We start from the raw sequence: 25914 nt of genomic DNA, 5'->3' as shown, positions 1-25914 counted from the left end.
TTGCTAATAACAGTATCACGTTGCTTTTTCCTGTAATAAATCGTAATGTCAAAATAAAACAATTAGACATTATTGGTGTCAGGTGGAGAGAATTTATCCTAAGAAAGGCTAGATTGCCTGAAACCGAAGCAGTAAGAAACACGTACTAGAAGTCAGCTAGCTCTGTCCACTGAAGACGGGGGCGAGCGAACACTAAGCAGCACCAGGGAGCTCTCCGAGCAACCAGAAAGAGCGAGCATTTGTAAGAGAAACAGCCACCTTCCTAGTCTGGGGCAGCACGTTCCCAAGGTGAGCCTCGGTGTCCTGTCACGCAGGGAGACTCCCCAAGACCACCGGGGACACGTCAAAGCCTCAGGGGCCAGGTGGAAGAGCCCCTTGCTGTCTCAAAGTGGCAATTCAAGAACCAGTAAGGACAGTAACTGCAACAGACGGAAAGACACTGACAACTTTTAACTCCACGAATTCGTTAAAAAGCTCACAACCTGTGGATGCTGGTACGGGAGGTATTTCCGCCCCGCTCCCTCTCCCCCCAAAAACCTACCCCACCTCCTCCCCTAACCAAGGAAGCAGAGCCGGAGGAAAACCAGGGCAAACCTGGACGCAGTCGGCAAAATTCCCAAGACAAATAACCCGGGTCTCCACCGCACACCAGTAAGGACGAGAAGCAGGAGGGCAGACAAGAGGAAAGGGAATCGCAGAACGAACGCCAGCCCGACCAGGTGCCCCCTGCAGGTGCTATCTGGATCCCACGCCAGGGAGGCATCACCGGAGGCTGTCAGGAAGAAGCCAACGACGACCAGACAGTCTGAGGCCCTGGGGGAATTGCCGTCAAGGCTTCGGTAAGGGGCAACAGTGCCGTGGTTCCTTTCTATTTCCCAGGAACCTTCACCTTCGGGAAAGTGCACGGACATAGAGGATGAAATACCGAGAAATCTGCGAAGCGGCGCCGATGTGGGAGCAGAGAGGAGGCCGGGGCGGCCGAGGGCGGAGGCCGGGTAACAGGCCCACGGGGGGTTCGCTGCATCTCTCTCTTGTGCATACTCGAAAGTTTCCAGAACCCAAGAATTTAAAACAAGAGCTGCACCGGGGAGGAGGGCCTAACCGGACCCATCGCGGACCGCCCGAGGCAGAGCGACCCCGGCCCGCGCAGGCGCACACGGCTTGGAAGGAGGCGCCCCCGCGCACGCGCACCTGAGTCGGGCCGCCCGTCCGAGCTCCGGAACTCCTGCATCCGCCTCTCCAGCTTCTGCTGCCGCCGGCGCTTCATGACCACCTCGGGGTTGGAGATCGTGCGAGTGAAGCTGGTCTCGGGCATGTCTTTGTAAACCTCGGCGGCCAGTCGGGAATTCTCGCTGCAAGAAAAAGAGGCGCCAGCGGCGTCCGCTCGGGGTCGCACGGCAAACCGCTCCGCCGCAGTCACACAGCGGTGACGGCGGCAGGTGCTCCCCGGCTCGCTCCGCAGCAGGCCAGGGTCTGCACGCACTGGTACCTGGTGCCCATCGATCGGGACTGTGGACAACCCGGTCCCTCTCGACGCAAGCTAGTACACGGAGGAGAAACGGATCATTAACATCTTATAGCGAGTTTACGTAGTAGCCCAATTGCTGTGCATTCGCTAACCAGGCTAGAAGAAAAACGTGCAAATTACACACGTCTGGAATTTCCACCAGTGTTTTCCTAAAAATAGACCAAATGAGTGACAAACATTCCAACCACAAGAAATAAAGAACTGAATATACTTTTAGTAAAAGGCTCTTAAAATTATAGTAAATCTTGAACTCTAATAGCATGATTTTTGAACTAGAAGATTTAACATTCACTTTCTTGAAGGTAAATTTTCCTAAGAAAATTGCCCCAGCGGCTCCTCCGACAAGCAATCAACTGTCCAGAGGGCAGAGTTTTTGAAAACTGCATATTCAGGTAAGGCGAATAAAAGACTCAATTTCGATAAATACACTTTAAGAGGTCATTTTTAATCCTGAAAATCATTTAATTAGGGGCGCCTGGGTGGCTCAGTCGGTTGAGCGTCCCACTTCGGCTCAGGTCACGATCTTGTAGTTTGTGACTTAGAACCCTGTGTCGGGCTCTGTGCTGACACCCCGGGGCCTGCTTCAGATTCTGTGTCTCCCACTCTCTCTGCCCCTCCCCTGCTCGTGCTGTCTCTGTCTCTCAAAAATAAATAAACGTTAAAAAAAATTTTTTTTAATCATTAAACAGTCAAGCTTTGAATCAACCAAATTGAACTTAAATCATTTTAAGTAGCTCATTTTCTTTTTAAATTTTGAGAGAGCGAGCATGAGCACGCATGCATGAGCACACAAGCAGGGGAGGGACAGAGCAAGAGGAAGACAGAATTCTAAGCAGGTTCCACGCTAAGAGCAGAGCCCGCCTCAGGGCTCAACCCCACGACCATGAGAGCCTGAACTGAGCCAAAAATCAAGAGTTGGACACTTAATCAACTGAGCCACCCAAGGTGCCCTTAAGCAGCTCATTTTCTTAACACAAACAATGGATTACTCCATAAACGAAGCTAATTGAATAGGACAAACCGTAGCGTAATTTTCAAACTTTCCTTTTGCTATTTTTCATGTATAAGCAACATAAACAATTTCTATTGTGTAACTATGCTAAACAGAGCCCTACTGTGTAGGTAATACTATACTCAACAGCTCATGTTCATTACACAGGTCTCGCTGTCTGACAGATTAAGATATAAACCCACTTTGATGCAATCCAAAATGGGCTCAATTCCACTCTAAACATCATTAACAAATGGTTAATAATCCGCAATATATACAGAATACTTAGTATCAAACAACAAAGACAGACTTGGAGAAGTTGCTACAACACAAGGTAAATGGTTAGTGAGTAAATGGTTAGTGATGTGTGGAAAGACAGCTACGCTGTTAATGACAAAATAAACTGGAGTTTCTCGAGGTATTGTGCACTGTGAAGAGAGAGAGTAGGAGGAAGCGACGAGGCTCGTGGGCTGTGGAAGATGCCTCCAGGAGCAGTCTGGCCACGTACGTGTCCCGGGCTGTCCCTGAGCCGCTCTTCCTGAGTGCTCCTTAAGGATGAGTCCCCGGAGTTGTGAGCAAGGACGGTCACAAGAGTTACAGGTGACTCTCTCCCCCTTTCCGAAAAATCTGTGTTCTGACTTTCTAAAATGAACACCTGTTACTTCAGCAATAGAACAGCACAGAGGCCATGATGCAGGCACCACGGAGGCGAGGAGGGACCTAAGAGGGACCATGATACCCTGACGGCTACATGAAGGGCCAGCTAATGTGAAAACTGACGGGTCTCCACCAAGATCTTGCACCTAAGGGGAAAGGTCAGTATCTTCTGAGGTGTCTTTTCTGTTATAATCAAAATGCAAGGATCTCCCTTATTCCATCAGCTCTGAGGTCAGAAGCTCAAATTCCTTTAGTCGGGGAAGTGCAACCTTGGTGGGGCCGGAGCCAACAACACAGTGCAGCTGAACCTTAAAAGGGCACAGCTGCGGGGCACCTGGGTGGCTCAGTCGGTTAAGCATCCGACTTAGGCTCAGATCATGATCTCACGGTTCATGAGTTCAAGCCCCACATCAGGCTCTGTGCTGACAGCTCGGAGCCTGGAGCCTGCTTCAGATTCTGTGTCTCCCTGTCTCTCTCTGCCCTGACCCCACTCACACTTGGTCTCTCTCTCAAATGTTTAAAAAAAAAAAAAAAGAAAAAAAAAAAGGCACAGCTGCTCTTCTCACTGGTCCTGCCAACCCCTGATAAGGTGTTCAGTGTATTTAAGAAACCACTGCCGGGGCGCCTAGGTGGCTCAGTCGGTTAAGCGTCCAACTTCAGCTCAGGTCACGATCTCACGGTCCATGAGTTCGAGCCCCGAGTCGGGCTCTGGGCTGATGGCTCAGAGCCTGGAGCCTGCTTCCGATTCTGTGTCTCCCTCTCTCTCTGCCCCTCCCCTGTTCATGCTCTGTCTCAAAAATAAATAAACGTTAAAAAAAAAAAAAAAAAAAGAAACCACTGCCGCCTTAATTTAAGGACCAAAGGAGGGGAAAAAAAAAAAAAAAAAAAAACCACCCAGAAACGAAAGGCCCAAAACGAAGAAAACACTGACAATAGTATGCTAAGAACAATACTGTTCAGCAGGTTGATTACCTGAGATTAGCAAACCCGGGGAGAGGGGTCTGCCCCTGCCAGCCAGGAACCTGGTTACAGGACCTGGTTAAGAAACCACTGCCGGGTCCCCACTGAGGGGACCCCTCAGCTCCCCTCAGCACAGAAGAGCCAAGCACCCAAGCTCATTTCTTAACTGACGCTTGTCTTTCTCACAGTTTATCTGGTAATTTAACAAGGTCTGCTTCATTAAACAGGACAGAGACGGAGACGTTTCCAGAATTACTTACAGGTCATCCCCTTGGAAAGGCCGATCATCTTTCTCAGATGCCTGCCTCACTGCCTCTTTCTCTCTCTTCTTTTTCTCCTTCTTCTCTTTCTTGGAGAGAGTTCTCTTGAAGTTCTGGATAACACCTTCTTTCTCCTGCTTTTCAGGTCCATTGCTTTGAGCCTTCTGATAAAAGTAACATCATCACTAAGGCAGCTGTCGGCACAGAATCACAGAAAGCACTCTCTGGCCTAGCTGACTTCCTCTTGATTACAGCCAAAACCCAGCTCCCGAGACAAGGAAAGGTCTGGGGAATGGAGAGGCTCTTTATCTTGACTGGGCTGACGGCTACAGGCGTGTATTCACCAAAACGTACACGTTCAAGATCTCCGCATTTCACCACGTGTATCTTTTACCTCAATTCAAAATGAATATGCAAGCAAGCAAGCAAACGGAAAACCAAACCCAGTAAAGAAAACCGGAGTGGGACTCAGGAAACCAGATTTTCAATAAATAAAATTTAAGTTACACATAATTTTAAGTTACTTTAAAAAAAAAAAAAAGGAACCTAATCAAAATACAGAAATAGCTAAGTGTTTAAATCACTATCTACTTCATACATGATTTTTCTAACCTTAAAACAAATATAGGAGTAGCCATACGAAACTGGCTTTTTGGATGCAAAACTAAGTAAGCACTGTGCAAAACTTTGTATCTTCTTTTCCAGATCTTATTTGCTTGCCTACTCTTAATTTACAACTTGGCCTGCGAGCAGATGACACAGAGACAAAAGTTTTTTTTATCTAATTAATAGGTTGACTGTGAACATTCGAGACTAGCCAAGAAAGGTTCCTGTACTGGGAACTAAACTGCCCTCCGCTCCATCGACGCTGGCGCCCCGTCCTTGCCACCAGCTACGCCCGTGCTGTCCTCACCCGAACGAGGGCTCGGGTGCCCACGAATGAGCCTCTCTGGCCCACAGCGGGGCGCTCAGCTGAGGTCACGGTGCAGAGATGAAATAAAACACGGGCCAGAGAAGAAAGAAGAGAGATGCCCGTTATTACTTCACAAGAATCTGCTACAAAAGCAACAAGCACTAGAGCAGAGAACAAGAAAGGCCAAGAACACTCCTCAACATGGAGCACCCGCGTCACAACACCATGAAACTCTCGTTTCCAAAAGGGAGTAATGGCACTCGTGTCCCAACCTGTTGGGGACTTTTCTCTAAGTGTTCTTGACCTCTGCGTTTGCTACCACTTTGTTTCACACAGAAATTATCGTTATTTTCCAGCTTGACCCCTATTCCATAGTGTTCCATGGAAAACAACCAGCAGCACAGGAGCTCCGGACACCTACTGCCCGAGAAAGTTTTAGAAATCACTCCATTACGTTAACCCAAGAAAGTCTACATACAACACGGAAAAGGTTTTCACTGTACCTTATGAAGTTGTATCTGAAAATCCACACATAAATAGGTTATTAAAACTTTACTTTCCCTTCTGATTTTTATTAAAACAGATTTGGACTTTATAACTTGGTAAAAACAAAACAAAACAAAACTGGTGGTCACTTCATCATTAAATCTCTTAATAACAAAAGCTGACATAATGCTTCTTTGGAAAAGTAAAGGGCAACATTAGGCATTACTCAGTGAAACAGGATGAAACAGAGAAGCAGGGTTCTGTTTACATTTTTTTCTGCACGAAGGGTCATTCAGGTCATTTAAGAAGAGAAGCAAAAAGTGAAGCCCTTATCACATTCACATGACGTGTGTTTTGGCAACCCTGGGCCCGGGACACTGTCAGCACGAGACCTGGACGGAACGTACCTTAGGAGGAAGGGCATCGTTCTCATTCTTGAGAACGAATCTGCCCTCTCGATCGTCTTTATTCCAATTCAACTGCACAACAAGGGGTTTCTCATCTACATCCAATCTTCTTTCTTCTTCAAATAATGAAATGAAAAAAAATTAAGTCATGGTTACTTAACAGCACCAGCTAATAAAACGTTCTGACATACGTTTCATTTCCTCGACATAAAATCCCTTATCACCACCAGTACTAACAGGCTGAAATGTACTCCAAAATAGCAAGTGGGAGTTTTAATGATCTACTATCGTGTTGGTACTAGAACACATACCACCACGTACCCAATGCCAAACACTGACCAGGGATAATTTCCTTACAACATTTAGAATCCAGTTGGGAAAAAAGAAATGCACACGAACTAGAAGAAAATAGAGGGCTCCGCGAAGCCTCCCTCTGTAAACCATCTCCTATGCAGCTGGAGGCTAAGAGAGTAACGTTAAGAGGACACAAAGTTCCGCTGACCTCCGTGACAGCTCCTCACAGGCCCGGGAGCGAGTGACCGTGGTGCTCCCCCTCCTGGCTCCTTCCGATCCTCCCACGCTTGCCACCCAGCCCTCAGGTGACCTAGAGAAGCCACCGTCCCGTCCCTCGGTTCCGACAGCGTGCCACTACGTTTAGCGTGTTCCTTCTCGCTTGAGTTCTAATAAGTCCCGGGGCCCACAGAGGGGCTCCTGCAGAGCCCGCTCACCCGGACCACCTACCGCAGCCTGCAAGGAGGTCTTTAGCAAACACAGGAGACAGAGGCCAGCTGAAGAAGTACTGTGGTCAAGGAAGCAGGAGTCAACAGGACAGACTTAAAACAGAGACTGATAAAGACTTTTGGTAAGTACTATACGCAAGCAGATTATAAGAATACAGAAATAATAAGTTCTAATTTGTTTTATGAACTGAAAAAATGAGAGATGAAAAATCAGAGCAATAAATGAGGGACTGGATCAAGAAGTTTGAAACTGATGCTACAAACCAAAATTACCCAGTTTTTCTTGTCGCAAGATTTGTACTACGTCAAAATCCTTCACATGCATTTTTTAGAGAGCTAGTTTTAACAACGATCAAGTCTAAATCATAAAAGTAAAACAAAACAAGGGTGAGCATTTCGAACGTGCGTGTGGCAAACCAGGAAACGGAAGTACAGTCAGGGTCCCTCCTACAACTTTGTAACTTGAAGATACCTTTCCGCCTCAGTGGTTTTTGTTTGTTTGTTTTAAAACAGCACAATTTTTGGAAAAGTATTTTCCAACTGAGTTCACCAAGGAATCCTACCCACAAAAAGGGTAACAGTGGAGTTTCCCTGGTGGTGGATGTGCGCGTTGGGCCCAGAACTCAGCCCTCGGGAGCGGCGGTCTCCAAACGTGCACCAAGGCTCCCTGCACACTCACTGAGGAGCCTTTTCAGTTTTCAGGGGAACAAGTCACACCCGCCGCAGGCAGCCCGCGTGCACAACAGGCCGCACGGTCCCTCCCCCTGGCAGCGCCCCAGACCTGCCCGGAGAGGGATCGAGGGCCCCGCTCCCCACCCAAGGGGCCAGAGGCACACAAACCCCATCAGGCAAGAACGGTCATTAAAAATGGAATGGAAATTGTACTTTTCCTTTCATTTTCTGTGCACTATTTTCAAAACACGTACCGAGTTGTTAGCGCATAAACAGTCCATAACTTGTCTGAATCTAACTACTCAATGAAACGAGCCCCGCCCCCGACGCCCCTAGGGCTCTAGGACATGAAAGCACAGAGCGCAGACAGAGGGCTCCTCCTGGTGGCAGGGGCACAGGGGGAGCCCGCTGCTCCGAGTGCAGGGGTGCGGATGGCCAGAGCCACAGGGTCCCGGCGCGCCGCTCACCGCGGGTACAGAGGAGACCGCCTCCAGGTACCTTTGCCGAGTTTTCACCTCCTTACCGCAACACAGTTTACTTTTTAATTAAAGAAAATTTTAAGGAAAAAGTTGTAGTTTCTTCTCAACAACCTAGTTATAGTGATTCTGAGCTAAAGGAAAAATTCAACCTCAGAAAAACCATCCAAAATTAAGGTTATCCTCTATCATCAAATCTAGCTTTGGTGTGGCTTATGTAGTGGGATCTCCTCATAATGTTGAAAGAGTAACAAACAAATACGGCCTGTATCTCCTACTCTCCAAGGGAAAAGTGTTTGGTCATACCTGAATTCCATGCAGTACAAGAATTCTTACCCTATTTCAAATGTACAAAGAAAGCTGCAATTTTGAAGTCAAGACAAATAACGCATGTTCAAAGAGTATTTCTGGATGGAATTTAACAGGTATTTAAATTGGGTTTGTGCTATATATGTAATCCTTTAGTTGTTGCATTAATTGGAATCTGTATTTTTAAAAAAATTTTTTTACATCTATTTTTGAGAGAGCATGAGCAGGGGAGGGGCAGAGAGAGGAGACACAGTGTATTTTATAGGGGACTCAATATTTCCGCAGCACTCATTAAAAAATGTATAAATTTCTACATCTCTAATATTTGTTTTTGAAGAGTGAGCAAGCACACACACGAGAGTCAGAGAGGGAGGTTGGGGCGGGGGGGAGGGGGGGAGAATCCCAAGAAGGCTCCATACTCAGCGCAGAGCCCAACACGGGGCTCGAACCCACGAACTGTGAGATCATGACCTGAGCCAAAACCGAGTCGGATGCTCAACCGAGCCACCCAGGCACCCCAAATTTCTACATTTCTAATCAGTCCAGCTTAAACTGCCATCTCATATGTAGGATATTTTCAAAAATTTCAAACATTAAAACAAGGAGAAATGACTACATAAGTTTCCCCAAGATACCCTAAGTATTCCAAATAAGGAAAATATACAATCTCACATTACAAAAATACTCATTTTTGTAAGACTGAGGATTCATGCCCATAATATTTTAACCGGATTAAATTGTAGTATCATAATCTATACATAAAAGTTACAGGAGGGGCACCTGGGTGGCTCAGTCAGTTAAGTGTCATGATCTCACCGTTCATGGATTCAAGCCCCGTGTCGGGCTCTGTGCTGACAGCTCAGAGCATGGAGCCTGCTTCTGATTCTGTGTCTTCCTCTCTCTCTCTCTCTCTCTGCCCCTCCCCGACTCATGCTCACTTTCGCTCTCGAAAACAAACATTAAAAAGTTAAAAAAAAAAAAAAAAAAAAAAAAGTTACGTGAACTAGTTCTCCAAAAGCAAGTAACATACGGTTTCATCAACGTGTTATGGGCGCCTAGATCCACTGGCGATTTTAACGATGAAACGTCACGCTAGTTCTTTGAAGAAAATAAGTGTACAATACATCCATCCTAACTTCCACCAAATCTAATTCCCGGGATCCTGTCTGAACGTTTCGCAGACGCACAAACACCCCCCAACGTCCCCAGGAAGAGAAGGGCCAGCGGCAAAGCAATGCTGTGACAGAGATGCGCTCTGCACACAGGAGTGGTTCAGAAGTTGTCTACACAGCAGAGGCTACCCCGCCAGTACCCCGTGTGTGCACACTGACCTCCGCTGACGTGGACTTCGTAGAGGGAGTACTTGGGGGACGACAGCATCCGCATGTCAGGGCGGAATTTCTCTGCCAGCGTCTCGATCACGTCTTGCGTGGTGGCCGTACTAGAGACCCGAATGCATTTTGTTGCAAAGTTTCCAGCAGCTTTATCTTGAAAATAAAATCTCATTACGCCATGAAACTCCAAATCCTAAAGGAAAACAGAAAGGAAAAACATTCTAAAATAAGGTTCAATTTCTAGAATGAAAAGTCATTCGCCATCTTTAAAAGATGTTTCATTACTGCAAACATCTGAGACAGAAACGGAGAGACAGGGTTCAGGCTTCAAACTGAATCACGTGACTTGGGACAAGTTATTTACAACCTGCGCCTTACTGGTCTCACGTATACGACAATGGCCGTGGAGCAGCTGACGTCAACGACAGCTAATATTAATGAGTCTCCAGCCAGTGCCAGGCACACCCCGACACGCACTACTTGGCTGTGTCTTTAGAAGGACGCGGGTTAGCAGATTCACTACTAAACTCTGTTTTCAAGACTCGGTCATTGAAACACAAAGTTTAAGGATCTTGCCCGGTTATGCAGCAAATCACAGTTAAAATCCAGACCCACAGATCCCCAAAGTCCATGCCTAGCAATCCCTGAGGTCCCGTCCAGCCTCAAAATCATAAAGCCTAAATGAAGGGACGACTCAAACCACAAAGGAAAAATGTTAGCCCCAATTCTAACATGAAAGTGAATAGATGGAAACTCTTAGCCTTTGCAGAACCGAAACTAATTTTCATATGAACTACTGCCCAAAATCAATGAACACAGTTTTTCTCAAAACTGAACACGGTTTTTCTCAAAACCGGACTTCTCGAGATAAATACGGTGGGTCTTACAAGCAAGAGAACTGTAACGTGGTCTGGAGCTGGAGCTGTGCAACTACAGGATGCCCGTTCCCGTGATTTCTTTTCCCTTTCTGGTCAATTAAAATGCAGGTTATTTCAGTGAAACTCCTGTCAGCTTCCAGGCCCTCTGCTATAACCCAAGACTCAGCGGTTCGTATCCCACAGGCTGAACCACTACATCAGAGAACCTGGGGGACACTGGACCTGGGGATACAAGGGGGCAAGGTCCTGCGCTCCTGTGTACCCCACTGTTTCCGCAAACACAAGAAAAGCACAGCTGCAAACAAACTTCCAAGCAGCATTCCACCTCGTCTGCCCTCACTGCCCTCAGCACCACTGACAATTCTTCCCTCTTCTCGCCTTCCACACTGGCACATCAAGTCATTCCACCCTCAAAATACATCTAGAATCCACCCACAATTTTGTTAAAAGTCAGATCAGGTCACTCCTCAGCTTTACTCCTGGCGATGGCTTTTCTATGGGCTCCAAGCCCATCACAAGTAAGCTTTTCTGTCCTCCCGACCTGCTCACTTAATTCTTCACTAATTAACTATGACCTAGTAATTATAACAATTACGGGATATTAGAATGTGGTTAACTATATAACCTGGATGAAAATTAAAACAGAAAACAAGACAATAAGGCATATTTATAGCCCCGAAGCTTTACTGTACTCGCTCAGGCCCCGTCCGAACACTAGGCAGTAGTTAATTTCCCATTTCCCACTGCCCCAGGAGAAAATACAGAGAAAGCGAGCAGGTGTTAAAAAAAATTAAGAAAAATAAAAAAAAATAAAAGAATGCCATGGAACCACAGACCTTGGGTTGAAGTAAGGCCATGATTATGGAAGGGAGACTGAAAACAGCTTTATGAGTTAGCAAAATGGGAGCTCTATCAGTCCTGCTTTGGTCTCTCCAAATGATAAACTGCTTCTCTGTCCAGCCTGGTCAAGCAGCAGAGAATGTTGAGCAGTATCCTCTTTAAATGCTCTTCTCCGTCTCTGGTGTTATTCTGGCAATCCCCAACACCTTTGTAAAGTAACCACGCGCGTGAAAGATGGTCCTCAACTGTGAGTCTGTGTAAGTACCGGTTAGTATTCGTAACAGCCCACCCTCGCCAAGTGCCCGGTGGTGCTAAGCACCTGCCGTTGCTCGGCGGCCCCAGTCCTCCTCAGCTCCCGGCCTCTCTCCACTCAAGCCACAATTTCCACTTCTGGGTCTACTCTCCCCGTCCACCACCTCCTCAGACGTCAGAAAACAACAATTACTGACTGTACTTAGCTGTACAGATGTTAAGTCGTTATTACGGGAGTCCCGTGTTTACCCCAGGGTTCTGGCGCTCCAGTCGCCACCACTCCGAGATCGTCTCTACCCGACAGCCACAGGCTCCAACAGGAGCCGGCAAAGCCATCCAGCTCTTCCAAGGGCTCCTGCTCTATAGACGAAGCAAGACCACCAGGCAAACTCACCTCCCACCCAATCACTTTGCTAACAGGATAGTTTCCATCATTTGTGACAAGACTAAAACCGACAGATCCCAAAGACAGGAAGCACCCCTTTCCCAACTACCAGAAATGAAAGATTTGGGAAGGAACACCCAACTGGGCAAGAGCACAAAGGGAACAAGGATGTACTGACGAGCACGGGGAGGAGGAGGTCCCTCACCCTCAAGAAAATCCCTTATAGAGAGATTACTACTGTTTATAGGGAAAAAAGTGGAAATACAAGTCTCCATTATTAACGTGGTTCAGCTACTGATCGCACATAAAACGTTGAAGTAAATGGAAAAAAAGAGTAAACTCAAGGGCAGAAAATCCAGCAAGTAACAGCACTTCCACCTGCAAAGAACTAGTATTTCCGTTGATGTTTTTAAAGAAACAAGTTTCCAGGTTCTACCAAGCCTAAATAAAGTGGCCTACTAAAACTACCTTTAAATTCACTAGGTAAGCGCTAATCGAGATGAACTCTGAGGGGCGGCTAGTGGCTCAGTTAAGCATCTAGCTCTTGATTTCGGCCTAAGTCATAATCTCCCAGTTCACGAGATGGTGAGACAGGAGCCCTGCGTCCACACCCCTCACGGAGCCTAATTCTCGCTCTCCCTCTAGCCCTCCCCTTCGCACAGTGCTTCCCTTCTGTGACTAAGTCCACAGAATTTTCAGACCCCAGAAAACTGATAAAACCAAGTTCTTGAACCTAAGACTTCTGCATATAACGACCAAATTAACAACTAATAGTAACGTATATTAAGGGCAACCAAATGCCCAACACTAAGAGCTCAGCATTTAATACCTCAAACAGGAATGAGATACCTTATCAAGGGGTTAAAAAAGAAGGTTCCCCAGACAGGGAGGGTGTGTAAACTGTAACCACACAGCTCCCTGAGGGCAGAGCTACCCGGGAGCTGCCCCCGAAAACCTGAGCTTTAAACCCAAGCTCTGCAGCCCCGCCAGTTTGAACACTCACTCCACCACGGGAAGGAGAAACACGGGACTCTTCTCCTTTATGACACGCGCAGGAGGAGGAGTTCCGGGAGAAACGGTGAAGAGAAGAAACGAGCCCACGCCGCCAGGCGCCTGGCTCCACCTCGTCTATGAGCCCACGAGCCCGCCCAGCGCACAGGGCGACGGGCACCTGGGGGTTCGGCTCAGGGCACAAAACAGCTGGCATCCCAGCTGAAGAGCTGGATCTGAGCGACTTATCTGACACGCGTGAGCTCAAATTTCCTTGATTATAATCTGAAAGTAAGAAGCTTGTTTTGAGGAGTAAACTCCATAAAGAACCAGCCGTCAGAGGTCCCACTTGAATGGTAGCTTTCCTGAGGGACCTCATCCATGGTTCTAGGCCCTCCCTCAGTCTCTAATATGATGCTTCACATGTAAAATCAAAAACAGATTTGAGTCAAAAGTTCCAGTAACAGTATCCGATCCTTCCAGCTTTGGTTGGTCTGTTCTCCACTGGTAAGAGCTCTGGAACAAAACTTCAAACCTGTGAGAAATAACTATCAAGTCTCGATCACTGGACTCATGTTCTGATAATGTTGCAGACTAATACAGTTACAATTTTACAAAGACCAATGTTTCCTTAAAAAAAATCTTTATGCAAATTACCCGAGACAACAATATTTAAAACGAAAACACACTACTGTGGGTCCTCCACTCTCTAAAGAAGTGCCTACTTGCGAGCAGCATGTTTTCAAGGAAGAAACCTCTGTTTGGAGCAGGTAGGACGGCAGGTCCTGTGACTATAACCTGCACGGTCCCTGCGCTGTGCACTCTCGCCACAACAATCTGCGTGAAAGGCGGAAGATACGTCAGCTGTTTCCTTTCTTTGTTCTTTCCTAAAGGTGTATATTTACCTTTGCATAAACCTCTGCCTGAGAAATAGCATCCACAAGGATTACTGCCGTGGAAATGAAACACTACTTCGGGTGGATTTAACGACAACTCTGAAACAAAATTTTAGTATTTATCGGAAACAATAGACCAAAAAAACCAATACAACAAACCCCCCCCCCCCAAAACCAGAGACAGCTGGTTTAAGTTACTAGAGAGCCAATGCAAAGAACACAGGATTAAAGGTGGAGATTTGCTTTTAAATATTTTACCAGTATCTCAATCAATGAAATTGATAATCAACTGGCCTTCTTCTCCAAACCAGGAAAAACTCACCAGGGCAGCCCCAAATCTCCTCTTGCTCAAGCTACCCACAACCGTTTGTTCCAAACAGGCTGGGCACACGGATTCACTTTTCTGCTCACCGTGTCCAGCATTTACGTGAGGCCCGTCTCCTCGCCTGCAGCCGAGCCACGCTAACCCTAACAGGTGACCATCCAACCCCGCGGCAAAAAGGGAGCAGACAGAACGCACTGCTTTCTTTCCAATGCTGGCGCCTCCGACTACACGCAAAGCATTAGAAAGAAAACACAGCCACGCCTCAGAGCACACTCTTGTTACCAGTACAGGAAACAATCACCTGGACGACAGCCTTTCGACTCCACGTTAACAGCTTAGGTAAAAGATGAAAGAATACTTCAATACGGGTTTTTGGAATCTTACATAAACTGTTTCTTAAACAATATACTTTAAGAATACTCTTTAAAACCACATGCATTTCATTACCTAAAACTTTCACAGAACAAACACTACTCTGGAAAGCTTAAAGAAACGGCTGTAAAATGTCCTCACCAGGCCCACCCTTACTCCTTCCCACGGTGTTCATTCCGAAGGGGTCTTTTCCCCGCCCTTCCCGCTGACAGCACTAATCAGGGGCGCCCGGCTGGCTCAGTCCGTAGAGCATGCAACTCTCGGAGTTGTGAGTTCGAGCCCCGTGTTGGGTGTGGAGCCTACTTTAAAAAAAATCTAATAGCACTAATTATAGCACCTTGTAAGTGGCTGCCCTCCCAAACCTCAAGAGGTCTCTGTAAAAATGAAGTAAATGGGTTTGTTTTATATTGAACCACCTTTCAGATAACTACAGAGTGCAAATTAAGAGTTTCCTCTCTTCACTCAGGCTGAATTCAGATCGCATCTCTACCAGGAGGTGGCTCAACGTTCCCAAGTCTGTTTCCTCTTCTGTGAGAAAGGACTTCCACAGGGCACTGTCACTTTGTGGGCGGGAACGTGAACTGGCAGTCACGCGAGAGCAACCGCTCTCGGAACCAGCAGTCCTCATCCAGGAAAGCCGAGTCTCCTCTTCCCCTGCATGTACGCATTTGGTTTCTGTAATGATTCCATCCAATATCCTTTCGTCTGAAAATGAAGGTGTGGTCTCCAACAATCACACTGTACACCTGTTCACTGGGAGCCTACTACTTCGAACGTCTTGATGCTAGTTCACCAAAGTTAACAAAGACCAAGTTCAGGGGCGCCTGGGTGGCTGAAGTCATGATCTCGCAGTTCGAGAGTTTGAGGCCCACGTCGGGGTCTGTGCTATCAGCAGAGCCTGCTTCGGATCCTAGGTCCCCCCCGCCCCCGCCCCTTCCCCTCTCGCTCACTCTCTCAAAATAAATAAACTTAAAAAAACAAAGACCAAGTTTATTGAAATGGGGGAAAAGTCATCTTCTAGATGAAAAGCAAGTTTTCTGGACCAAAACACCTGTACCGCCCCACCCCCGGACACACACACATCTCCCCTTTTATAAACTCTTAAAACTCCATCCAGTGCACAAACACCTTTAAACATTAAAAATAAAACAATTCCCTGCCAGGACACACAGCCTGCTGTGAAACCAGTACGCCAACATCTTTTTTAAATGCCTCCGTTATACCTGCCAACAGCGTCTACTTAGCAAATACCTGCTGGAAGTGGCTAAACGTTGGTGAGCCCTAACTGGCAACTTTCATGGCAAGTTACACTTGGGTTCTGCTGCTAGCAATCTCTACCCAGCTCCTAAGTCAGCACTGGGGGGAGGGGGATTAAAAAGTGAAAGTTTCCCCTATGGTGCTCTTAAAATTTGTAAATCTCTATCTGAATAGCTACCACACATACATATATTGGGGATCTGAAAGAAGATCAATTAAAGAATATATTAACCCATATGACAAAAGAGCAATTATCATATTCATTGGCAAAGATTATGTCTATTTCTACTGTAATCTTCAAATACATTTGACAAATAACAGATATATAAAACAACCCCAAAAGCCACCTATCTAGTGCAGAGGCTATGACCAATTTTGCCAAAGATCCTTTGGAAGTCTAGTAAAGGCCCTCAATTTGCTCTCAGAATAAACACTGTAAATGCATCCAAAAGATTACAAAGGAAACAACTGCATGAAAACTCAATTATTAAAATAATTTTTAAAAACTATCATATAGTAAAAATTAGTGCTTATTTATTAACATATTAAATGAGTTCTAGAATTGATTCATATAACTCTAATTTTGAAGTAGATTATGAGTAGAAAACTCCTAAATGAAGAAAACGCTGCATTTCAGTTAGAGCTTAATAAAAACTTATTTACTGAAAGTGAAGATGCAATTATCTTCTCATCCAAGTTCTAAGACCCCATGATACCTATTCACAGATCTCACGTTCCGAGAACCCCTGTAACAACCCCAGTGCTGGTGAACTCCCTAGTCACGCAGTATGTTCTCTCTCTCCGCGGCTCAACAGCAGGAAAGTGCTGTCTTGCACAAAAGCGCGATTCATCACACACCGCTTTACCAGTTGGGCTTAGTTTCATTCTCTGGTATCATTTAGGCCTATACTCAAACCATGGCTTATGACTGATCATTTTTTCCCATTGGTTAACGGCATGGCACACAGTTGAACCGATTTCTACGGAGTACGATGCGCTCCAGGTCAGGAAATGGGGCACGCGCTGGCTCATGAAATTTTAACTCCAGCTCCTCTTGTGTGTGCCCTGGGCTACGAGGTAAAACGCAGTTCTTTCCTTACTACGGGTCGCAGTCAAACCGGGTTAGTCTGAAAAAGGATTTCCTGACCTCAGCTCTATGACATCTTGGACTAGGTAACTGTTGCGGGAACTGCACGGAGTGCGTGGATGATGCCTGAGACGTCCCGGGGTCCCTGCCCGCACACGCCCATGCCAGCAGCACCCACCCAGCTGTGAAAACCAAAATGTCTCCGGACACCTGCATCCATCCTCAGGGAACAGAGCTGTCCCTGCGGAGAACTATGCGCTTAGAGCGAGCATTCTAGTTCCTCCAGTTCTTCTCTTTCTGTGACAAAATTCCCCATCTACTTACCATTTTGTTCCCTTCGCTCTTGAACACACTGGTGTTCTATCCACCCGGCCTGACGATATTTTCAGAACCGATCACAGAACTCCACACGTGTAGTTCTGGTCAACTGGAAGCACACCGCTATCTCTAATACTATACCTGTAATTAATGCACCCTAAGATTGCCTTAGTTCTTTGGCCTCCACCTAATATTGTTGATTCACATGAGGTTCCAGTAAAATTTAAATTCTTGAGTCATCTGCATGTCAGTTACCACCTGATAACATTTCTCCAGCTTGGTGCTAATCTGTCAAACACCCTTTGAGTACAACTGCTTCCTCGTTCATCTAATCGCACCTAGACCCAGCGCGCAAACACAAGAACATGATGAAAGACGTTGCTGACTTCTCTGATAAAGTCCAGATACATCGTGGCTAATGCAGTTCCTTGACCTACACACCTGGGAACCCCACTCCCTCTCTCACACATGTGCCCACACACAAAATGCCACCACCCTATCTACTGAGCCGTGCTGGGTCCTATGAGCGGATTCCACGGCTTCCTGACCCCCAGGCGGTTTCCCTCGCAGTCTGGCCGCAGTCACGTTTTGAGAAGAACAACACCAAGAACATCTCTAGGAGCGGCTGTTAAGTTCAACCTTTCTACAGTGTCCACACATCCAGGTTACATGTGGCCTTCTTCAATTTTTACTGTGTAATAAACAAACATCTTTATGGAGATCCGTATTTTAAAAATTATATATTAAAAATTATATATTAAAAATATATCATATAGCAACTGAAGAAACAGTAACAAATTTGACTACATAAACTTCCATTTGGAGATCAAAAAAAGCACACGACAGGTAAAGTCTAAAGACAAGTGACACACGGGGGGGGAAAAACCTCTCCAGCGAACAGGGCAGAAAAACAGCTTTCTAACACATAAAGAGTTCCCGGGGCTGGGGTGCCCTCCTCACTCTGCCGACAAGCAAGACCCGCCCGGGGTGCTGTTCTCCAGCGGGGACCCCGGGCCCCGCGGGCGCGCCCAGGCTGCAGCGCCCACTGGGGAGAAGCTCCCACCTGGCACGGACCGGCTTCCAGGTGACATTCCGAGAAGCAGCTTCCCAGCCGAATGAACCACCCCAGAGGCCCCCCACCTCCCAGCCAGCCCCCCGCCCCAGCTGCCCCCGAGCACCATCCACGGAGCAACGGAGTCAGCCGGCCCAACGCCGCCGCTCCGTCCTTACGGGGCCGCTGCTGCTTCTGGGGCTGCCACTCTGCGGTCACACTGGCCCCTGGCCCGGCCCTCCTGCAGCTGCCACACCAAGAGGTGGGGTCTGGGGTGGGGGGGGCCTCTGCTACCGAGGCTGAGGGCCTCATCCTCTGAGAATAAACCGTTCCTTGCTCCCCCCAAAATAAAACATAACGGAGTTCCTAAAATTTGAGAAGACCACCACCAAGAACTCACTGAGGAATGTGCCAAAAGAAAGAAAAAGAGGGGGCGCCTGGGTGGCGCAGTCGGTTAAGCGTCCGACTTCAGCCAGGTCACGATCTCGCGGTCCGTGAGTTCGAGCCCCGCGTCAGGCTCTGGGCGGATGGCTCGGAGCCTGGAGCCTGTTTCCGATTCTGTGTCTCCCTCTCTCTCTGCCCCTCCCCCGTTCGTGCTCTGTCTCTCTCTGTCCCAAAAATAAAAATAAAACGTAAAAAAAAAAAAAAAAAAAAAAAGAAAGAAAAAGAGAAAAAGACACCAGACAGCTCAGAAAAGAGGTAAACATGACTCAAATATAAAAAAGGATGAACTACCTCGCCAATGATAAAATGACTTCAAAGTAAGACAATAGTAAGATGCCATTTTTCAACAACCTAACTGGTAAAAATCTGCAAGTCTGACAACATACTCTATTTCGGGTGCTGGCAAGAAAAGGAGCAGAATTTGGCAGTATTTGGTAAAATCAAATCGACATGTGCCTTCTACCAGAGCAGTCCCACTTCTGTGAATCTATCCACAGAGAAGCTGGCAAAAACGTGAGCTGCTGCACGCAAAGCATTCACTGTAGCACAAGTCAGGGAAGGCTCCAGCAAAGGGCACAGGCTGAATCAACCCCGGTGCTCACACATTCGGCAATAAAGGAGGGAGGGAGCTCTTCACAGGCGACGACAGGCGCAGTCAGGTGGAGACTGCACCCGACCACACCTACAGAAGGAAACCTTCCTTGAGCGGATAACCCAGAATGTCAGAAAGATGGAAGCAAAGCTTTTCTAAATGCAACTGATGCCACAGTTTCAACTTTGGAACCATGTGATAATTTTAAATCATAAAAATTAAATTTTGGGCGCCTGGGTGGCGCAGTCGGTTAAGTGTCCGACTTCAGCCAGGTCACGATCTCGCGGTCCGTGAGTTCGAGCCCCGCGTCGGGCTCTGGGCTGATGGCTCAGAGCCTGGAGCCTGCTTCCGATTCTGTGTCTCCCTCTCTCTCTGCCCCTCCCCCGTTCATGCTCTGTCTCTCTCTGTCCCAAAAATAAATAAACGTTGAAAAAAAAAAAATTAAATTTTAACACAAATAATCACTAAAAATTTAAACCAAACTGAAATTAATTGTCTAACAATGTATCAGGTTGGTTACATCACCACACATAAAAATACCATTTTCAAGTGATGTTTTGACTTTATACTCCTAGCGGAGTCTAAGGACAAATATCTTACAAAGAAATATTAATTTTATTATTAGCAGTAATATTGGCATTATGTATAATATAGTTAACTATATGACAATAAAGCAAACAATTATGTCAATACAGTTATAAAACAAGATTTTCAACATAAGAGAAAGAAGATTAAAATTTGTTTTTAAATCACAGGCGCCTTGATTTCGGCTCTGGTCATAATCTCACAGTACGTGAGATCGAGCCCCGCGTTAGTGCAGAGCCTGCTTGGGATTCTCTCTTTCCCTCCAAATAAATAAATAAACACTTGAAAATAATTTTTTAAAGTGAAGAAATTAAGTAAAAACCCTATCAGGCCAAATATGAATTGGAAATGTGAGAAAAAATTCATAGATATTTTTTCCCACAAAGAATAAATATCTCCTAGCTCTTTCCACTACAAAGGCCATGAAGCAAAAGACAAGTGGTAAAAAAGAAGCATTTCTAGCACTTAGACTGTGATCTCTAAATGTTACTCTCCACTAAAAGGGGACAGGGCTCCTTGGAGGAACGGCTGAACCTACATACCAGTCCGAAACTGACAAGAACAGTTTGGGACATCTCGTTTTGCCAGAAAAAGGAAGTTCTCAAAAATGAACTGGCTCATTCAAAAAAAACCCTCAAGCCAACCGAAAGGTACACCTGCCAAGTCTGGGGAAAACTGAGCACCAGCAAGAATAATGACGTCGACGGACTGGAACACAACACACAAGTCCTCACACGTGCACCCCGGTGTTTGAGGAGCATCAGACAAGAGCCAAAGGATGGAAAGAGCCCACGTGTCCAGTGACGGACGAACGCGTCAAGATGTGGGGTGTGTACGACGGAGCATCAGCCACGAGACAGAACGAAATCTTGCCATCTGCAACAACGTGGATGCAGCCACAGTGTGTGATGCTAAGTGAAATAAGGCAGAGAAAGACAGATATCGTATGATTCCACTTACATGCTGAATTGAAGAAACAAAACAGATGAACGAAGGAAAAAAGAGAGAGAGAAAAAAACAACAATCAAACTCTTAACTCTAGGGAACACAGTGCCGGAAACACAGAGGAAAGGTGGGTGGAGGGATGGGTAAAGTAAGTGATGGGGACTAAAGAGTATACTTATCAAGGCGCGTCGCGGCGCCTGGGTGGCTCAGTTAGTGCAGCACACGACTGTGGGTCTCAAGGTTGTGAGTTTACGCCCCAAATTGGTGTTGAGATTACATTAAAAAAAAAAGTAAAATCTTTAAAATATATATATATATACTTAAGATAAACATTGAGGGGCATCTGGGTGGCTCAGTTGGTTAAGCGTCTGACTTCAGCTAAGGTCACGATCTCGCGGTCCGTGAGTTTGAGCCCCGCATCGGTCTCTGGGCTGACGGCTCGGAGCCTGGAGCCTGCTTCAGACTCTCTCTCTCTCTCTCTCTCTCTCTCTCTCTCTCTGTTCCTCCCCCACTCATGCTCTGTGCCTCTCGAAAAAAAAAATTAAACAAAAAACATAAGCACTGAGTGATGTATAGAACTGCTGAATCACTATATTGTGCACCTGAAACTAATAGAACACTGTATGTTAACTATACTGGAATTAACATAAAAAGCTTATTAAAAAAAATGAAAAAAATCCTCACATTCATAATGAAAGTAAAGAACAACAAGAAAGCCAAAAACAAAATCAAAATCACTCTCACCACTGCAAGTAACTAGGGAACCAACTTCTTAGCCTGAAAATAAGCAACTAAAGTAAAAGAACTCACCAACTGTCCTGCTTTCCTTAACTCAGACACAGAAAATTTGTTCCTCTTTGTTATTTTATTTATTTTTTTTTCAACGTTTATTTATTTTTGGGACAGAGAGAGACAGAGCATGAACGGGGGAGGGGCAGAGAGAGAGGGAGACACAGAATCGGAAACAGGCTCCAGGCTCTGAGCCATCAGCCCAGAGCCCGACGCGGGGCTCGAACTCGCGGACCGCGAGATCGTGACCCGGCTGAAGTCGGACGCCTAACCGACTGCGCCACCCAGGCGCCCCTGTTCCTCTTTGTTAAAGAAAAATTTCAGCCAATCGATGTGACAGAAATGATGGAATCAGAAAGCCAGTATTCTGTAACCACCGCTTGATTAAGCCAAGACCTACAATGATGAAACCAGCATGTGCAGGCTGGTAGGAAATTCAGGCTTCCCAACTTCACCTCCTGCTGGGCACCCAGTGTGATGCCAGATCCACAAACAGCACCAGTTGCCAAGCATTCGTATCCAATAGTGGGACCTGAAGCCCATCAGGGCTTTCACGCTACGGAGAGAAATCAAATACCACTGCAATCCCTGGAAACAAAAAGGCAAGTCCAGAATGGAGATATTCTAAAGGGAAATTAAGCCAGTCTTTTTCCAGCAGGTCTGTGACACGAGACAAGAGGCAGGTTGGAGAGGGGTGAGGATGCTCTGGATTAAAAGAGACACAAGGCAACTAGACAACGTGTGGACCTTGTCTGGATGCTGATTCGGATAAATTAACTGTAAAAACACGTTTTTCAGAGAGACAGGAAATGTGAATACGGGCTAGATATTAGAAAACAGGAAGGAATTATGGTTAACTTGGCAGACAGGATCACTGCATCATGGCTAGGTTTTCTGAGGTGCACACTGAGGCAGAGGAAAAATAACATGCCACCTTTCTGGATTTTCTCTAAAATAGTTCAAGCTAAAACAACAACAAAAACTAATGAATTGAGAACAACAAATGTTGAAAATTCTTAAGTCTGGGGGAGGAATATAAATGAGTCTCATCTATTAGACTTTCTTACTAAAAATGTTTAATATAAAAATAAATTACAATTACATATTAACTATAAAATAAACCTATTTTCATAAAAATACAGATGCTCTAGAAAAAACTCAAGGAAGCCGATTCCATAAATAGATAATGAATGAACATCAGAGGCCAAGCATCTGTTGCTTACACTGAGCAAGCGGCAAGTGTGCGGAGGAAAGAGACAAAGTGAGGCAGGGCCTTGGAGATGGCCAGATATTAGTTAAAGCTCCAGTATTTTCACCTAAAGCTCATGTGGCTCTGTGCAAGATGCCGGAGTTCTCTCGCTTCCTGTCTGCAAAACGGAGAGGCTCCTCTCCTCCAGAGGGTTTTGTGGTTACTGCACATCAATGGTATATAAAAGCACCTGCCGTTAAGTAAGGACTGGGCAATACAGGTCACTCCCCATGTACACATTCTCAAGTGCTCCTATCAAATGAGAATTAGTTTGCAAGGTACACAGCCCCATCTCTAGCAGAAAACAAAAACAGATAAACAAACAAAAAAAGCAAAAAACTGAGCACATATTTCCAAAAAGTATTGGAAAAATGCAAAATATCAAGCTGTATACAAAAAAAAAAAAAAATCACACTTTACAACATTTATAATTGTTTTGGAAATTCAATATCCAAAAGTTCAAATCATTTCCAACCATCTGACTGCAACCAAATCAACATACGTGAAATTTTGTAACGTCTTCTTATTCAAAGAAAATAACCATGTTCTTGAAGTCTGCCTGGATATTATCCTATCAAAAAAGAAAATCCAACAATATAAAATAAGAAAACTTGTTTTAATATCCTGCTTCCTAAATCTGCATGGAGATCCTTTTTTTTAAGTAGGTGAAATGTGAAAAAGGAATTTCTGAGTTTGAACTAGGGTAACGCACCATGCAAACTGTATGCCCAAATTGGTAGACTATCATTTACGGTATTTATGGTAATTTTCTCATCAAAGCAAAATAAATACTCTGGTGACTGATTCAAAGAAGCTTCCTATAATCAAAATGCTTCCATCTGTATCTTTTCACTACAGCAGCAAGGTAGAATAAAAACTGAATTCACATTATTCAACCTATTTGATTAAAAAAACAAACTTCGTGCAACTTACTGTCTTAGCAAGCACATGTGCAATACAACTTTAAAACACAGGCTGTTAGTTTGAGTCCTCTGTATCTTAAAACCTTTCACGAATTACACAAGACATTTCAGAGGGGATGGGACGAGGTGAAAAGAACAAATCAGAAACAAAATAACTTGCGGACAGAGGGTGCAACAGTAGGGACATGAATTATTACCGCCCTATAGCTGGGATTTTATAAACAAAATACTTTCTTTTGATGCACATACCTGGCATTCTCTCCCTTGGAATCATGAACATCTTGAACCGCGTATCTGGTGCCAACCAGCACCTCCTGACTTTACTTCCTGTTTCGCTCTTTGAATTACCAAATGACCCCAGCAGACTGGAATGTCACTTAGTACCAGGCAAGAGAAAAACAAAAAGGTAAGGTGCATAAATCAGCCCAGGGACTTTGAAAAGCACTCCTGTTTTTGAGGAGGATTTTTAGCAGCACTAATTTACAAAAGGAGCATAGAATCTCTAGTAGGGACAAAGTAACATGTAACAGTTCACCGTTCAATTGAGAAGTTTTCTTAACATAACTACAAAAGAGAATTATCATAAAGAGAAGCGATCACTGAAGAGATTCTCATTTAACATTACTGATGGGGCGCCTGGGGGGCTCAGCCAGTGAAGCGTCCGACTTCGGCTTCGGCTCAGGTCACGATCTCAGGTCATGATCTCACGGTCTTTGAGTTTGAGCCCCGTGTTGGGCTCTGTGCTGACAGCTCGGAGCCTGGAATCTGCTTCAGATTCTGTGTCTCCCTCTCTCTCTGCCCCTCCCCTGCTCATGCTCTGCTCTCTCCCTGTCTCAAAAATAAATAAAACATTTAAAAAAAATTTTTTTAATTAAAAAAAAACATTACTGAAATATTCTGCTTGCTAGAACACTTTCACCTCTTATTCTAGACTCGTCCGGCCACACTGTTTAACATACACCCCAGGCTAACACACACATACATACAGGGATTATAAAAAGGACATTCTGGAATAAATTCCTGAGGTAATTAATGGAATGTCATAAGCATGAACTCAAAAACAAAAGATAAAAAAAAAAAAAATATGGTGTTAGGTTCCATGAAATAAAAACCTAAGAATCACTGACTGTGTTTTTATGAAGTTACACTTTTCACAAAATCTCAAGAAGAATCTTAAGAAGATTTTTCAAGACGATGCTACTGTGTCCAGATGTCACTGCACACACGGTAAGAAACAGCGACAAATAAGAAATTTTTTTGCAATTTAAGACATGCAACGCAGAGTGAACCTAAAACATACAGTATCAAACCTAAGCGCGTCATCGGAAACCTCTCTCCTACAAATAACACCAACTGATACAACAAAGATTAGCAGGTGGATCTAAATTTCTGTCCTGAGATGAACAAGGAGGATGTTCCGCTACAGCAAACAAAAAAGGGGAAAAAAACAAAACTCAAGTAATAACGATGGTAATACAATACAAACGTAAAGAGCATTTAACATCTCTAGGTATTCATCCTAAGGATGGTAATACAATACAAACGTAAAGAGCATTTAACATCTCTAGGTATTCATCCTAAGACTTCTCATTCGTCCTGAATGGAAGTGCAGACCTTGCCCCAAACACGGGGCCAAGTGCTCTTCGCGCCCTGGCGACCTCGATTCTATGAGGCCCGTACTATTACCTTCCTGTCTCGCAAATGAGGACCTGAGTCCTAGACCAAGTCGCCTGACCATGATGGCAGCTAATACTGGTGGCGGGGATTTCTACTTAGGCAATTTTGAAACAAGAGCCCATACCTGTTTAACCAGGAAGCAACACTGCCTCTTACCCTACTGTATAAAAATTAGCCTGTGCACTTCCCAGTTCTAGCAATATGGGACACTAAACATTCAGGAACCGTGACATTATACGATAAATAATGCAAAACACGCTTCCTCTTAAATAGACTGCCGAGTTTATAAAAAAGAAAAATCCAAGCAGGCAGGCCAGAAAAGCAGG

The 25914-nt window shown here is 45.4% G+C and overlaps 1 protein-coding gene across 1 annotated transcript in view; it reads right to left on the bottom strand.

Annotated features, from left to right (window-relative positions):
• Positions 1-25914, bottom strand: part of AFDN (afadin, adherens junction formation factor) — a 142247-nt gene that overhangs the window by 95312 nt on the left and 21021 nt on the right. Inside the window, 4 exon segments of the mRNA XM_030316790.1 lie at positions 1192-1352; positions 4397-4557; positions 6203-6315; positions 9731-9926. Coding sequence (XP_030172650.1) covers positions 1192-1352; positions 4397-4557; positions 6203-6315; positions 9731-9926 — 631 coding nt within the window.

The sequence above is a fragment of the Lynx canadensis genome, chromosome B2 (genome assembly GCF_007474595.2).
Source record: "Lynx canadensis isolate LIC74 chromosome B2, mLynCan4.pri.v2, whole genome shotgun sequence".
Lineage (NCBI taxonomy): Eukaryota > Metazoa > Chordata > Mammalia > Carnivora > Felidae > Lynx > Lynx canadensis.
Note: the sequence above shows the minus strand (reverse complement) of the source record. Positions and strands in the feature narration are given on the sequence as shown.